Raw genomic sequence first — 15,856 nt, forward strand, 5'->3', positions numbered from 1 at the left:
ACTGATATTGCGACTTATATTGATACTGATCTTACGACAAAAATTTTACAGAACTTCATTTTGGGTAAGATTATTATAGCAATTATAAATATTTGTTATATTGCAAATTTAATGCAAGTTTCATGGTTCCATTTATTAAAATATCCTATCATCTGACCCCATGTAAACTTTGTGTGTGTGTGAGTTGCTGGGAGTTCCAGACAGTGTCTCTGCAGGTGGTGCTGGCATTTTGTGTGTGTGTGTGTGTGTGTGTGTGTGTGTGTGTGTGTGTGTGTGTGTGTGTGTGTGTGTGTGTGTGTGTGTGTGTGTGTGTGTGTGTGTGTGTGTGTGTGTGTGTGTGTGTGGCCTGGTAAACCCTACATTATGGGGACAAAATGGCCCCACAAAGATGGCAATATCCAAAAAAACACCTTATAAATCATACTAAGCGATGTTTTCTTGAAAATGTAAAAATTTTATACGTTTTTTTGTGACGAGTAGGTTTAGGGGTAGGGTTAGTGTAAGGGGAGAGAATACAGTTTGTACAGTATAAAAATCATTATGTCTATGAAAAGTCCCCATAAAAGACGAAAACACAATGTGTGTGTGCTGTTTTTGTCTGGTGGCCAGTTGGAAAACTGAGCACCTGTCAACTCCAATGGAAAGATATTACAACCGTTTAGCCAGGAAGGTCATATTACACACACACACGCTTACTTAAATGAGGACCACAGATGTATCTTGCAGTTAATATATTCAAATTGTGAATACTAAAAACTCAATCGAAAACCAATTGCCTTTTTTAGAACACACACACACACACACACACACACACACACACACACACACACACACACACACACACACACACACACACACACACACACACACACACACACACACACACACACACACACGCAAGCTTCAATCTGATCCTGTGTTTTCAGTAGGGAAATCCGGTTATAACAAAACACACAAACCATTTGGACACTGACCCGATCCTTTATCTCATCTTCCTCTCAAAAGCCTTCCAGCCAGTTTCTCACATTCAGACTGTGATGAAGCCGTCTGGATGTGTTCTGAGCCCACCCCTCAACTGAGCGCTTTCATAACACACCATAAATCACTGGCTCTGATTGCCAAAGCGGAAGTGAAAAGACCAAAGGGAGAATTCACTGACAATGAGTCAGGGTCGCTTATATACATAGTCTGTTGTAGCTTTAGCACCAGACTCACTAAAATAATTCTGAAGATAAGGCACACCATTTGCATGGGACAACACATCTTGCAAGCCAGTTCTGAGTGCTAGGTTGTGGCAGATGCAGATGAAGACTACCATGAATTTGCTGGAACTGTGGAGCTCTGGCTCCAGCTTCATATCCTACTCAAAATGACGGCCATCGCCAGATAATCACAATTCAAGACAATTTAATCTTTATAACCAACACATTGATGTGATGAATTATCAAATAAACCTGTATGTTTCACACTTATAATAACTATTTATAAATATAGCTGCAAGCAGCCATTACCAGGGCCAAGCGCAAGAAGACGACAACAGATGCCAACATGGCTGGGAGTGTCATAACTGCAGCAAGGAGCAATTAAAAACATTAAAAGAATTTTGGGCAAATGGCTTAAAAATCATATATACAGTAACTTATAAGATGATTTAATGGTTTATCACTTTCGACCAATAGGTGGCTCAGTTACGAAATCGATGTGATGTGGTCAGAGTGAGGTGACAAAGACACATACAAAGTTTGGGGTCAAAACGTGAAGGCATTGCAGAGATAAAGACTGAATAGTCATTTTGGCAGCATGCCTCAACTTTGCTGCTGTAGTATATGAAAACAGTTTCGTCTATCGTCGCGAAATCCATAACTTTTAGTCGGCACCGTCTGGAGATGATACGATTCGATTTTGATGAAAATCAGACAAATGGTCTAGGAGAAGTTCGAAAAAGACGTTTTTAAAGAAAATAAAGATGGCGGACAGGAAGTTTGGCTGATTATGGCAAAATTGAAATCTATTAGGGATGGTAAGATTCACCGACACGCATCGGTGCATCGGCAAGAAAGCTAATGATGTGATGCATCGATTTAAATAAGTGTGTATTGGATACAAGTTGGCATTTGTATCGCGATGCATTGTTTTTAACATTATCGGCATCGGTAAAAAACAATTTATTCATATATAATTATTAGTAGATGCGCTATACTTTTACCATTTAGAAAGTGACAAATAATTTATTATGTAACTGTTAGATTGAGTTCTCCTTTCTGAACTGTTGCTCAAGCACGTTCTCTAAACACCACTGATGCTGCTACGTGAATGACCTTTCACAACACTATGGAGACCGAGGCGTGTCCTGAGAGTCACCTACCTAGAACAGATCAACATGGAGGACCTCTATCTTCCACCAAATAATTATAAATTGTTGGTTGATATTTTGACTTGCGGAAACAGGCCAATCAGGATGTTCTATGTCTTACATGCACTTCATGAGGCACACACGCACACACACGCAAGGTATCTCGCTCTCTCCCTCCCTGCCGTGCGCACGCTACACGGTTTGGAGCACAGTCTGTTCTGTCTCGCATGCGCGCGGGATGCGGGAGACTTTAACTTATTTGCGGGCATCAGGGAGCCGCTATCAATATGCGGGAGACTCCCAGAACTTCCGGAGACTTGGGATGTCGGAATTAATAAATGTAAATGTTTTTCATATACATGTTTTACATTTCATACAGTATTTTTTCATACAGTTATGAAATACCTGTTTGTGAAAAGTGTTTTATTAATTTATTATTGTTTATGTTAAAACAGCACCTGCTGAAATCACATTAGCCTGCTGGCAAGTTATGGAACATTTATTCATTGTTCATCCCTGAGCATTCTTACATTTTTTCACTGTTAAATGTGTGAGCTGTTAAAAGTGTAAAGCCCCGTTCACACCGCCAGCGACACGCAGCGACAAAGCGACATGATCCCATTCATTTCAATGGAGCGCTGGCGACATCCGGCGACACGAGCGACATTGACCGTTGGCGACAGAATGTGGGCGTGTCAAGCGACAAGAGACAAGCGACAAAAGTTGAGAAATTTCAATGGAGCGCTGGCGACATCCGGCGACACGAGCGACATTGACCGTTGGCGACAGAATGTGGGCGTGTCAAGCGACAAGAGACAAGCGACAAAATTTGAGAAATTTCAACCTTATGCAAATGAGAAGTGATTTTCGCGAGCGACAACCAATAGGAAAGAAGCCTTTTCAGTGGAGCTCACGTCACCGTCTCGAGTGCAGGCAAGACAGAAGAGTTCGAGGATGATTACACTGTAATATGATTTAACTGTAACCACATATATGGATGTAATAAAATGATGCATGGAAAAGAAACTCTCGACAGTCTCAGTGAGTTTAATTCATACATTTATAGTTCGAGTTGTCTAATTTTATGATGCAAGTTTAGTACTGCTGCAGTTCATTTTACAGTTTCCCCTGCATTGTTTTGAATATTAGGGACAAGAAAATTGATTATTTGTCAAATACGAATGATGTTTTAGTAATTTATGACCGTATGAGTGAGTTTAATTTGTTGATTGATCGATCGTTAATCTAGTAAATTATTTAATCCACTGAACACTGCTATGGTAATATAAAAACACTCTCCCAACAGCATATACTGTTTCTTTTTAGCCTAATTCCTAGTCAAATTAAAATTGTATAGTTGTATATATCACTTGTGATGGTATTTTGTATAGATATGGCCAGACGTGCAGTCTACCAATAACATTAGAGCGACAGCACTACGAACACCCAAAAGCGACATCACAGTACAGAGCCTAGCGACATACAGCGACAAAGTCGCTGGCGGTGTGAACGGGGCTTAACTGGAGACAGGACAGGAAAACAATGTCTGTTTTTATTTAATCTTTTGGTTTCGTGAAAACCAAATCTTTTGTTTGTGAAAGAGCCATGCGTTAAAAGTCAGATGGCACTTAAGCTACTTTATGATTTGCTGTATGTCTGAACAAAATAAACAAAAGTTAACTAACTACCTATACCATATTGAATTGCATAGCATCATATTTTTCTCCATTGCATTGTATGTATTACATTGAATAGCATTGCGTTGAATCGAATCGAAATCGGATCGCACAGCATCGTAATAGTAGTGAATCGTATTGGATCGCATCGGTAGATACTTATATGTATATTTACTGTATCGTATCGTTGGCAATGCATCAAGATGCGTATCGCATCGGCCTCAGTTATGGAGATGCACATCCCTAGTATCTATGTTTTCGGCATAACCCAAGGAATCTAATAAGACCAGTGTCATTACAATAGGCAAATGTATTTAAAAGTGATTAGCATTTTTGGAAATTTAATTATAACTTTTGACCAAAAGGTGGCGCTATCTTAAAATCTTTTGAGTACCTTCAGGGCATACTTCTGATGGCACATACTGAGTTTTGTAATGTTACACCAATGCATTCGTTAACTTTAGCATTTTAATCACAATACTCTATTGAAGTTAATGGGAATTTCATGTTTTGTTCTATTATAGCGCCAACAAGTAGCACAATTGCACCTTTTTTTAAAATGTCCTCAGAGTGAGCCCATACATGTGTGTGTCAAATTTGGTGAAAATATCTCATTTAGTTTTGGAGTTATAGACAATTATGTTTAAACACATACAAAATTACCCACACCTGACTTTGTTTGCATTTTTATGCCTCTTAATATTTTGACATTAGGGTAATAGCGCAACGCTACACAAACCATAAGGCGAAACCTAGCATGGGATGTATTGTTGGACTCGGCAAGGTTTCAGGAACCCAAGGAGATGATTCCCTTTAAAATCAGTCAACCACACTCAAGAGTTATAAGCATTTGAACGTTTAATTTGACCACTAGGTAGCGCTGGTCTTGCGCTGGTCTAAACTTCTCAGGCTCCTTCAGGGCATCGTACTGATGACCCATTCGGAGTTTCGTAACGATATGTTCATGCTTTCAGAAAATATAGCATTTTGGTACAAAATTCAAAATGGCCAACGGCTAAATTGGTCAATATGGTAAAATTGGATATCAGTCGACTCGGCATCACGTCCTTAATCTAATGATACCACCTTCATGATTTTTTGAGAAACCGTTCAGGAGTTATAACCAAAAATACCCATTTTTCGTATCTCCGGACCAGTAGGTGGCGCTGCGCTGAAACGCAGCATGTAGGTCATGCTTGTGATGAAATGTACCAAGTTTGGTCTGAATATGATAAAGCGTTGCAGAGATACAGCCTTACGTCTGTTTTCGATAGTAAAAGTTTGACGAATCAACATGAATTCCATAACTTTTTGTCGGCATGTTCTGGAGATGATCTGGATCACTTTTGGTGCAAATCGGTCAAAATTCAAAATGACGGATATATTTTTATGACAAACAATGACGTCATAGGTGCAATCGAATCGTCATGAGCTCAGGAATCAGAGGAAAAAAGAATTTTGTTTCTACCCATCAAGGTTCAAAGGTTATTAGACTAAATATGAGTGAAACTTTGGACAGGTGGTGGCACTAGAGGAATTGATTTTGAGATGCCAAATTTGCTATGGTGACAGTTTGTACTGACCTCTATCAGTGTGCCAAATTTCACAACTTTCCCGCAATCGGTTCTATGGGCTGCGATACACGCCCCGTCGGAAGAAGAAAGAAGAAGAAGAAGAACCGGAACAGATACAATAGGTGCTTCCGCACCTTCGGTGCTTGGCCCCTAACTAAATGGCATATGTCTGTAACAAAGTAAATGTATGGCGTTTACATTAGGGCTGCCCTCGACTAAAGATTTTTCTAGGAATTCCCATCATTTTCAAAAATAAAATTCAGGCCCTGAATGAATGTCTGTAAAAATTGTGATTGGAGCATCCATAAATAATTCTACATGATTAAAAGCAGACTTCAAATAGATTGGTATCGGTGATAGTATTGGCACATACTGCTCCCTGTGATCGACTCCAAAATTCCTGATCGGAGCACCCTTACCCTTTACAGTTTCGAAAGTTGTACTCTTATCTGCATGACCAAAAATGAGTTTTTCAAATTCTTTCCGCTGTTATAAGGAAGAAATTCAAGTGATCATGCCAGCACATCCGGGTTAGTCAGCACGAACACTTGGATATGCACCAATAATAGCGCACATTTATCCAGGTTAACGTTAGACCTACAGGCCATGCAAAGCAAAAAACGTTAGGCTACTACTTGCATGTTTTAAATGATAAGCCATAGTTAGGTTGATGATTGATCGAATGGATTTCCTGCCTAACATACTGTAATTACCACATGGATCAGCCATGTTACAATCTGTCCGTCACGGGGTACGTGACTTCGCCAATTCTTGTCGAAATTTTTTTTTCTGCGACTAATTCAAATTTGGTCAACAAAGCCTCTTCTCATCAACTAACGTTTGGTCGACTATTAGTGGGTAGCTCTTTTTTTATATAAATATGCATCTTCTATGTGTTTTAGCGCACTTCCACTGTTCTGTTGGTAGGAGGACATGGGTGAAAGAACATCCAGCCTGGTCAAAATGAACAGATTGAATAATAAGTCACAAGAGATCCTCCAGTTCTCTGCCTTAAATCCCTCCATCTTTTCTTTGAGGAAAGTGACTGGCAGTTCTTTATTGCAGTTTAGACCTCAAGTTGTACAAGAGAGCAGCATTTTCCTCTCTGCGTTCCAAAGAGCTTGGGAGTCCTCCAGCCCCGTACCAAACACATCAGGGCACACATGTGCAAGCATACAGTCAGTCTTGGTTCTGTTAATTTAAAGTTCAGTTAAGGGATAATTCACTCAAAAACAAAAACTATCATCAATTACACCTCGTGTCATTCCAAACCATTTCTTTTGCAGAACTTGTAAGATATTTAAAAAAAAATGTCTGATTTGTTTTGACCATTCAATGTAAGTCAATGGTGTCCAATGGTGTGGTGAAAATCAAGCTTTTGATGTTGTTTATATGTCTATATGGTGTTTTTAATAAGCTTTAAGACAACCCATGTGCAAATACTCATTGCTGAGTATTTTGTCTTTAAAACTGCAGTGATCCAAAGACGCGGTTTGAAATCGTTGGTGATTCTGACGTCAGAAACTACCTTGTAACCAATCAGGTCAACGTGCTATTATCAACGAGTGGATCTCTGAGCTGGTGTGAGTGAGTGGAGGCGGGGCTAATTTGCACATTCATAGAACCATGTATACTAAATGAGGCAAGGGTGTAGAGTTACATTCAAGCTATTTTAAGGAATGAAGATTTTTTTGCAAAAAAAGAAACTTTTAAATTTGTCATTTTGGTGATCAAAGATGAGTTTTAAGGGATCCAATTATTGATTACAGGGGGACTTTAATACCCTTGCACCGTTGAGTAAGTTTTAGTCCAGTTTGATAACATTAGCATTTTCAGGTAAAATAAAATCTTCTATGGGTCACAATGACAAAACAACGGAAAGGTTAAATATCATCTTCTGTGATCTTTTGTGTTGTGTATGAGTAAACGATCAATGAATTTTGAACTTAAGGCATAACAACTTTATATAACGTAGAGCAGACTATGAAATTTAGATATCAGTCGATAACCAATATGGTTCAACTTCAGATATATTGTGCATCCTTAGATGTCAATATAATACACTAACCAAGTCACCTAGGCCATAAGTCTTCAAACATGCTCCTGGAGACCCATTGCCTTGCAAAGTTTATATCCAACCTGATTTTCAAGCGATCCTGAAGAGCTAGATTAGCTGGTTCAGGACTGTTTGATATTGGTTGGAGGTGAATTCTGCAGGACAGAGGAGTGCAGGTCCCCAGGAGCAGGGTTGAAGACCTCTGACCTAAACATATATGAAGAGAACACATTGGAGAGAGGCAGAGCGAAGGACAGAGTTTGTAAATATCTCTCACACCATGACTGCACACCAGCTCTGATTTTTTCATTCCTCACTTATACGGTTTCATAATCAAGCATATCTATGAGAACTGTGCCAAAAAGATTCAAGAAATCAGCCTCGTCTAAGAAGAATTTGATGCAAGTAAGGAGTCCAAACACGCACATTTTTCAGGTCACTCAAAATAAAGGTTTTTCCAATTCGTTCAAGACACAGTCTGTGCAGCCAGTAAAAAAATTAAAAAAAGACGGAAAAAAAAAAACACTGAAAAAAGGGAAGAAGGTTTTAGCTTTGACCCATGCATGTGTAGTTAATGGCTCAGCAGCGTCTCCCATTGCCCATCTGAGCTCTAAACGCCCTGAATAAAGCAGGACTGGGACAGTGTTCAGATGATGATGTAACTCCAACATGCAGATACAGGGCATAACTGCTAATAATGATGCCAGTCTTATATAAGAGTATTATAAGTATGGCACTGAGCAACAGAAATGTATGTAATGGAGTGCACGAGTGAACATGTTTTGATAACCTTGTAGGGATGAAATTTAACTAAAGAATCGTAATACTACAAAGGCAGCACACTATATAATTTTTTTTATTTTAAACATTAATAAGACATGGCATCACCATCAAATCATCATATTAGAATGATTTCTGAAAGATCATGTGACACTGAAGACTGGAGTAATGATGCTGATATTCAGCTTTGCATCACATGGATAAATTACATGTTAAAACAGTCAAATAGAAAGCATTTAATATTGTAATATTATCTCACAATATTATTTTTTTTGATCAATGATGACTTTCATTAGTTTCTATGGTTTCTGATTTGATTACATTCATCTGTTGTTCATTTAGTTACCTTGTTATATCTGTGTATTTTTACCCTTAGTTTCCTTTGTTCTGTGTCATCTTAGTTTTACTTGATTGAGGTTTATAGATTTCCTGTGTTCTCCTTGATGTAGATGTACCTTGAATATTGTGATTAAAGACTCGGGGTCAGATTTACTAACAGCTTGTGCCAGTGCAAACCCTCTTTTGGCGTTAAAAAACTACAGTCAGCATTTACCAAAGACACGCAGAGAAAAATTAGGGCTAAAAAGCCGTAAACAGGGTAATTGTGACCGATCACGGAAAGTAGAGACAGGTCGGTTCTGGGGCATTTTGAGGTATTCATAGATTCTGAAAGTGTAGTCTCCAAGCTTTCCAACGATGTGTAACACATGGAAATCTGATAATATTTGGAGAAGTTGTGGCCATTTGAAGGTAGGCTGTCAAAAAAGCTAAAAGGTTAGATAACAGCCTCTAAAGTTTGTGCAGTTCTCACCTCTCTCTGCTGCTATGAGTGACAATAGGCCTCATTTACATCTCATTTAGATAAGCCATACCCCCAGTAAAGCTCCCCCCTGTGCTTTACAGCTTTTTTTTCTTTCCTGAGCTAGCTAATAACAATAGGTAGGTATGGGAAGGTCTAAACATGGACTAAACATGTGTAACGTGTACTTGTTCTTAGAATGAATACAAAACGACAAACTTTGATGTTTATGGAAACACACCCCCAGGACCGGCGAATGCACTTCTGCCGCTCTAGGCGAAAAACAATTGTGCTGCCCCTCTATTTGCAACGTATACCAGCACCAACACACAAAGACCAATATGCCATATACATATAACGCAAAACCAGCAACAACACACAAAGACCAATATGCCATATACATATAACGCAAAACCAGCAACAACACACAAAGACCAATATGCCATATATATAACGCAAAACCAGCAACAACACACAAAGACCAATAAGCCATAGGCCTACATACTGTATAACGCAAATAGTGTGCAACGTGCATGTGCCCAAAATGTCAAAAATATTGAAGTTTATGAAGGAGGCAAATGCCTGCTGGCATTTTTCTTTAAGCAGTTATGACAGGAATTTTGCAAATAATCACATTTCACCTCCTCAAATTACTGTTGCAAATCTCTTTACACCACTTTCTTAAGTGCGTAAAACACACACAAATGAAATGTCCGCAAGCACATTATATCATCAGCAGGTTCAACATCTTAAATAACGACTACAGAGCAAATGAAGCTTAACTTACATTTCCGAAGCGCGCACGGCGGGCCTTCATCACAGCAAAGGTCTTATCTGCATCCTCTATTTCGATTCTCTGTGCCAGTTCATGTTCTATGGAGATTGTTGCCAGTCCATCAAGTCTGTTCCCTGTTCACAAAACGTTCCCCATTCAAAGCAATCAGGACGTCACATATGAAACAGCCAGCCACCGCTGTCAGCGAGTCGCCTTATTCAAGCACCGAGGGCGCGCGCACCGCACCCATACCTCCGGTTCAGTTTCCCGAGCCCACGAAGTGCGGCGATCGGAACCCGGAAGCCATTCTGCCCCTAGCTGTACATGTAAAAGCATGGGAAGCGATTCCAGGGATATCAGAATGCAAATGGCCCTTTTGCACAACAGTTTTGCTATTTCAGCGCAGCTTGTCGAAGAAGTACTTCAAAATAGTGGTCGACCGATATATCGCCACGGCCGATATATCGGCCGATATTTGGCTTTTTTAAAATATCGCCATCGGCCGATAAGTTTTTCTGATGACCGATGTGTTGGAAGCGGGACTTTTATTTTGACGGGCGGCGCTGAGAACACCAGTACCTGAGAAGAGAACGGCAGCGCCTGAATCTGATCACACAGCGCTCACTCACATTCTCCGTCTTCATTAGTTTACGATCTCTGTCAGTCAGATCTAATACTTTGTTAGGCAGAACCGGTGGCGACAGAACTGGTGCAAAGAAAGTAAATGGTATGCGAAAAAGTAATATGTTTGCTTTTATATTATTTGTAACCGAAAAGGCAAACAATCAGCCTAAAATACTTTCTCATTTACCGTCAACATTCAGCAAATGTAAAAAGTACATTTTACTTAAAGTTAAAAAAAAGTTTTTATTTGAAAAAATATGATTATCAGTGATTATTAATTACCAGATTACTGAGTGCCCTGTTACAGTGTTTACTTCCTTTTTATTCACATATTCATATATTTTTAAACAATTACTTTATTTTTATACCTAGAATATCTAAATCGACTACTGGCGGTAGATCCTTTTCCTATTTAGCACCAAAACTTTGGAACAATCTTCCTAACATTGTCCGGGAAGCAGACACAGTCTGTCAGTTCAAAGCTAGACTAAGAACACATCTCTTTGACCTAGCATTCACATAACACTCTATAGACTTCTATAATTCAATATTAGGCTGCTTAGATTAGGTCAGCCGGAACTGGGAACACTTCCCTCAAATCCTAATGTACTCGTTACATCATAAGAAGAATGGCATCTACGCTAATTTTAGTGTCTTTGTTTATCCCGAGGTTTTCCCGCAGCCTGCTGGATCCAGGCCGTTTCCAGATCTGACGAAGGACTTTCACCTGGACCCGATGACAATGCAGTGCTGAAGTGCCAACTAGCCTCTACCTATGGAGGATCCCTATACCACTCTACAGATAAAGCGTTGTGGAATTTTTCGGTTCGCGTACCTACCCAAAGTGATAAGATAAAATAAAAATTCTGCATCAAAATTTATAGACAAGTAGTTTGTTTAGGCATGGTTTGTAAGGAATTACAAACCTGCGCACATATATTCAAACGCACATAACTATAGAATCAATTCTTAATGCGCATGTGAACGCCATCAGCGTCTATCACAGGATCACGTTTAAAGTCTGTTTAGAGAGAACGGTGACGTCTTAGCGGCCCCTAATTTAATAACAAATGATCATTTAGACGGAAGTGAATCAATCAAAACTAACTTTAGCTGGAAAAAACATTTTTCAAGAGCCACTATAAAACCAAACCAATCTCTGTTACCTTAAATTATATCTTTATCTCTGTAAAGCTGCTTTGAAACAATCTACATTGTTAAAAGCGCTATATAAATGAGGATGACTTGACTTGACTTGTGAAAAATTCTGTAATAGGATTGCAGATTCAAGAAGTTGCCATCTAAAGTATAGGGCCTAAGCGTGTTTATTTTAAATATTTTTAAATATTTATTAAATTTATCAAATTTATTAAATATTGATTTATATAAATATAAAGTGTGTGTATATATATATATATATATATATATATATATAATATGTATATGTGTGTGTATATATATATATATATAGGCCATCGGCCACCCTGCTCTCTAAGATATCGGCATCGGCCATCAAAAAACCCATATCGGTCGACCACTACTTCAAAACATTTTCGGTGTAACTGCCACGGTTCAGCTCGTCTGCGACAATCTTTGCGGCGTCCATCTTCATTGAATTTTGATATCAGATACAGCCGGCCAGAGCCACGCTGTTCACTTGGAGGGCGGGGGCAAAAGCAGGCTCATCCAGTATGGAAATACACACAGACAATGACACGCCACGCCCCTACTGCATGCTAGAATCTCCGAAAACAAGCTGATTTCAACCTCAAAATATAAGCTTTTAAATATACCAATACTGTTATCTCAAACATAGAGACTTCTTCATGATCTCAACTAACAGATTCTGCAAAAAAGCGGAAATCACCAATTAAAAAAAAAAAAAAAAAAAAAAAAAAAAAACGCTTCTTTCTCATTTTGCTCGTAAGTTGTGCTGCCGACTTGTATCTCTATTTTCCTTGATCGGTCACAATTTTTTCCCGCTGAACTCATTACATATGCATTTGTAGGAGTTTCCCTTTCAGACACATGTAGACGTTGTATTTATAATTGCATTATATTACTATAAACGACAGACTGGAAAAGATCATCCCCACAAGGCTATGTGTGTTTAAAAGAGAGAGCAAAGAAAAAATACCCAGATACGGGATGCAGGATGTCATGCTCTGGCTGCTGATGAAATCTCTCAAGCGTTTATAGTTGTCTTCTTTAGACATCAGATATTCCAGCCTCTCAAACGTGGCCTTGTCCTTCCGACTTAAAAGCTGTGGGAAAGAGAGCAAGAGAGAGCACATTTGTGACAAAAACAATAAAAAAGTTAATTTAAAGGTCTATAACTACCTTTTTAGCTTGAACAGCATAAGGAATAATCTGGGTTTGTGTGTTTTATCAAGTCTGCATGTGTTTCTAGACACACAAACCTTTAGTAAATCATCTAAATTAACAAACAATTCGGTCGCCAACAACAAATCTCAAGAGAGCCGGTTTTTAGTATCTGTGCTCATCATCTGTATCATAATCATTCACAGTTAATGTGATGCTTGTTTGTTATCAATTCATCAACCACTTGGCAGAGCAATAGTAAATGTCGGGACAGGCGCAAAATATCTCCACCTGAGCAAAACAAAATGGGGAAAATGTTTTAAAACGAATGTTTATTGTTTCGTAATGTTCTAAGCAAAAACAAAAGTGGGGGAAACAAAGACAGAAAAAATAAGAGCTCTGCAAACAAAGGAAAATTTGAAGGCACAGAAATGAAATCCAGAGTCCTGCACAGGAAATTCAAACAAACTTAACAGAATAAAAAGCTTAAAAAAAAATCATATTTCATGTGTTTTTTGTTTTTTTTTGCAGTCCAGAACATGAAAACCCCATCTACATAAAATCTGTATATGCAAAAAATAGGATTTTTCCTGTCAGTCTGAACATAGCCTAAATGTCTTAATGTATTATTAATTCATTAGAATTGGATAATTTTTTTACTGTAAGTCTGAATGAGCAGACCAAAAATCACCACACTGAAAATATGGGATTCAATATCGAATTTAAACTAGTACATTTAGGTCAGTAGTCACAATGAATTTGAGACAATAGACAAGTTTTTAATCCACTTTTTGCCCTGTTCTGTTATTGACAAAGTGAAGTTTGCAAAAATGTCCTGTCTACAATCTGTTTCTATCCTATTTGCCCTTAAACGGTAAAATGGTGTGCATTATGACATCATCATAAAAAAAAATCACAAAAGTTTTAGTGTATCACAAAATAAATCTGCCTGCTGTGTGAACTCAGAATAAATTTAACTTATCCTTTAAAATTACAGAGAAACAGTTCTTTAATGGGAGCAACATACAGACACGGACTGTCATACAAAGCATTTATTTGTGTCCAAGCACTTTTAACTCGATATGTATATTTATTTATTTATTTAAGTGTTTCCAAACAAGTTTTTTTCCCCCACAACAAGAACTCAGACTTTTTGCACTAAAAAATAAAGAAAAAAGATTGTGTTGACACTTGCAAAATGTTATCGGAAACCAGCATTTTCATCAGCTACTAGGGATGTTAACATTATATTAGTCGTTATTTGATAATTCAATAATTAATTTAATTAAATGATCAATCACATCGAAACATTTTACAATCCCACTAGCCCTTTATTTAGATTAAAAACCATTCTCATTCATTTGGTGAGGAACATGTAGTTCTGAGCAGCAATTGCAGACCCTGTCATGCTGTTGGCCATATGCCACTGCAGTAGACGCATATTGCAGTATTGAGGCTAATCGATCGTTAATTTGAACGACAATCAATCATGGGAATTTGTGCAAATTGACATCCCTATCAGCTATATTGGTAAACATTTTAACAAGCTAAACCTTTTTATTGTTGAAGTTGTTGTTTCCACCCCCCCCCCCCTCCTAAAAAAAAAACTTGGATGGAAACTTGGCTATTCATCATCCAAATTCATTTGTACAGATTTCTGTTCTTCCACTGAAGCACAAGATGTTCTTTGGATCACTCTCAAAACATGCTGGATAATACAATGTATAAGGAAAAATGATTTTATTAATTTACAAAAATTGCCAAATAGAAGTATGTTGAGACTTTTGGAGCCCACGACATAGGATTGTGTGTGTTTGGCCATGTCTGAGGAAAGCTACTCTAAGAAGCCATGGAAAACATAGATCTGAAAAAAAAAAAGAAAAAAAAAAAAAAAAAAAAAAGCGGGGGAGAGGAATATTCCAGTTATGTAAAAGACTGAAAATGGTACACTAGAGACAGGACTGAGGAGGAGGAGGAGGATGCTGGCTGTGACTGAAGACAAGACAATGTTTCCAAAGGAGAGACAGATGCATAGAGCTGTTGGATAGCCTGATCCTTATACAAGTTCACCATGGTAACCACAGTTTCTCTCAAAATACTGATAAATACTGCTTGCACATGCAAAAGTCACCAAAACAGTGATAGGATGTTGTTGGTAGCTGCCAGGGCATTGTTATGGGGCTTCTAAAAGGTTCAAAATTGCATATCAGGGCATTACTATTCGGTCTGTAAACTGTTCTGAATGGTTTTAGTCAGTGCCATAGAGAGAAAGAGTTGCGACACGCTTTGATGTCGCCGCTATGACTGTCACGTGGTTCATGTAAGCCCCAATAGTTCCAAAACATACGCTGGCTGTCATGTTCTTCTATGGGACAGACAGCAGCGATTACATTATTGAACGGTGAATATAAAATAAAACACACACCCAAGTACTTTTTCAGCTGTTACTGCATTATTGCATTTAGTTAATGTCAGTTTTGCATTTGGAGTGGCAGGGTGACAACGAAATACTGTATATTACTTAGATAAGTTTTAGGTTTTTTTTAGAGGGAAAAGCCTAGTGTTCATGTTCGCATGGGTAGTAGCACTGGCTTTAGCGGCTCATCTGATGATGGACGTCTCATGATATTTATTTTAGCACAACTGGGCTGTATTAGGCTATTGATCCAATCTTGCTTATAAATCCCGATTCAGCCATTAGCCTACCTTCGTGATCACGCAAAGAGGTCTGCAGTGGCGGTCCGTTCAGAATTCCAACCAACATAAAATATAAATAATTACGCTGTGTATGTACAAATGAATGATTTAGGAGGGAAATGGACTGCTCCCATAACGTAGAAAGCAATATTATATATTATTTACATCAGGTTACCGTAAGTTAGCTAACGTTAGTGTCA

At 38.4% G+C, this 15,856-nt stretch overlaps 1 protein-coding gene and 1 long non-coding RNA gene across 6 annotated transcripts in view; one reads left to right on the forward strand and one right to left on the reverse strand.

Moving 5' to 3' along the window:
- LOC143729317 (uncharacterized) overlaps positions 1 to 15,856 on the forward strand; it is a 591,772-nt gene that overhangs the window by 485,268 nt on the left and 90,648 nt on the right. The gene's annotated exons all lie outside the window — the stretch shown is intronic.
- ralgps2 (Ral GEF with PH domain and SH3 binding motif 2) overlaps positions 1 to 15,856 on the reverse strand; it is a 155,066-nt gene that overhangs the window by 51,148 nt on the left and 88,062 nt on the right. For all 5 annotated transcript variants that reach the window (XM_077220483.1, XM_077220480.1, XM_077220484.1 and 2 more), the window contains exon 9: positions 12,775 to 12,901. In XM_077220483.1, the coding sequence (XP_077076598.1) occupies positions 12,775 to 12,901 (127 nt within the window). The remainder of the gene's footprint in view (positions 1 to 12,774; positions 12,902 to 15,856) is intronic.

The sequence above is a fragment of the Siphateles boraxobius genome, unplaced genomic scaffold, assembly GCF_051911475.1.
Source record: "Siphateles boraxobius isolate OS27281-9 unplaced genomic scaffold, OSU_SipBor_1 8, whole genome shotgun sequence".
Lineage (NCBI taxonomy): Eukaryota > Metazoa > Chordata > Actinopteri > Cypriniformes > Leuciscidae > Siphateles > Siphateles boraxobius.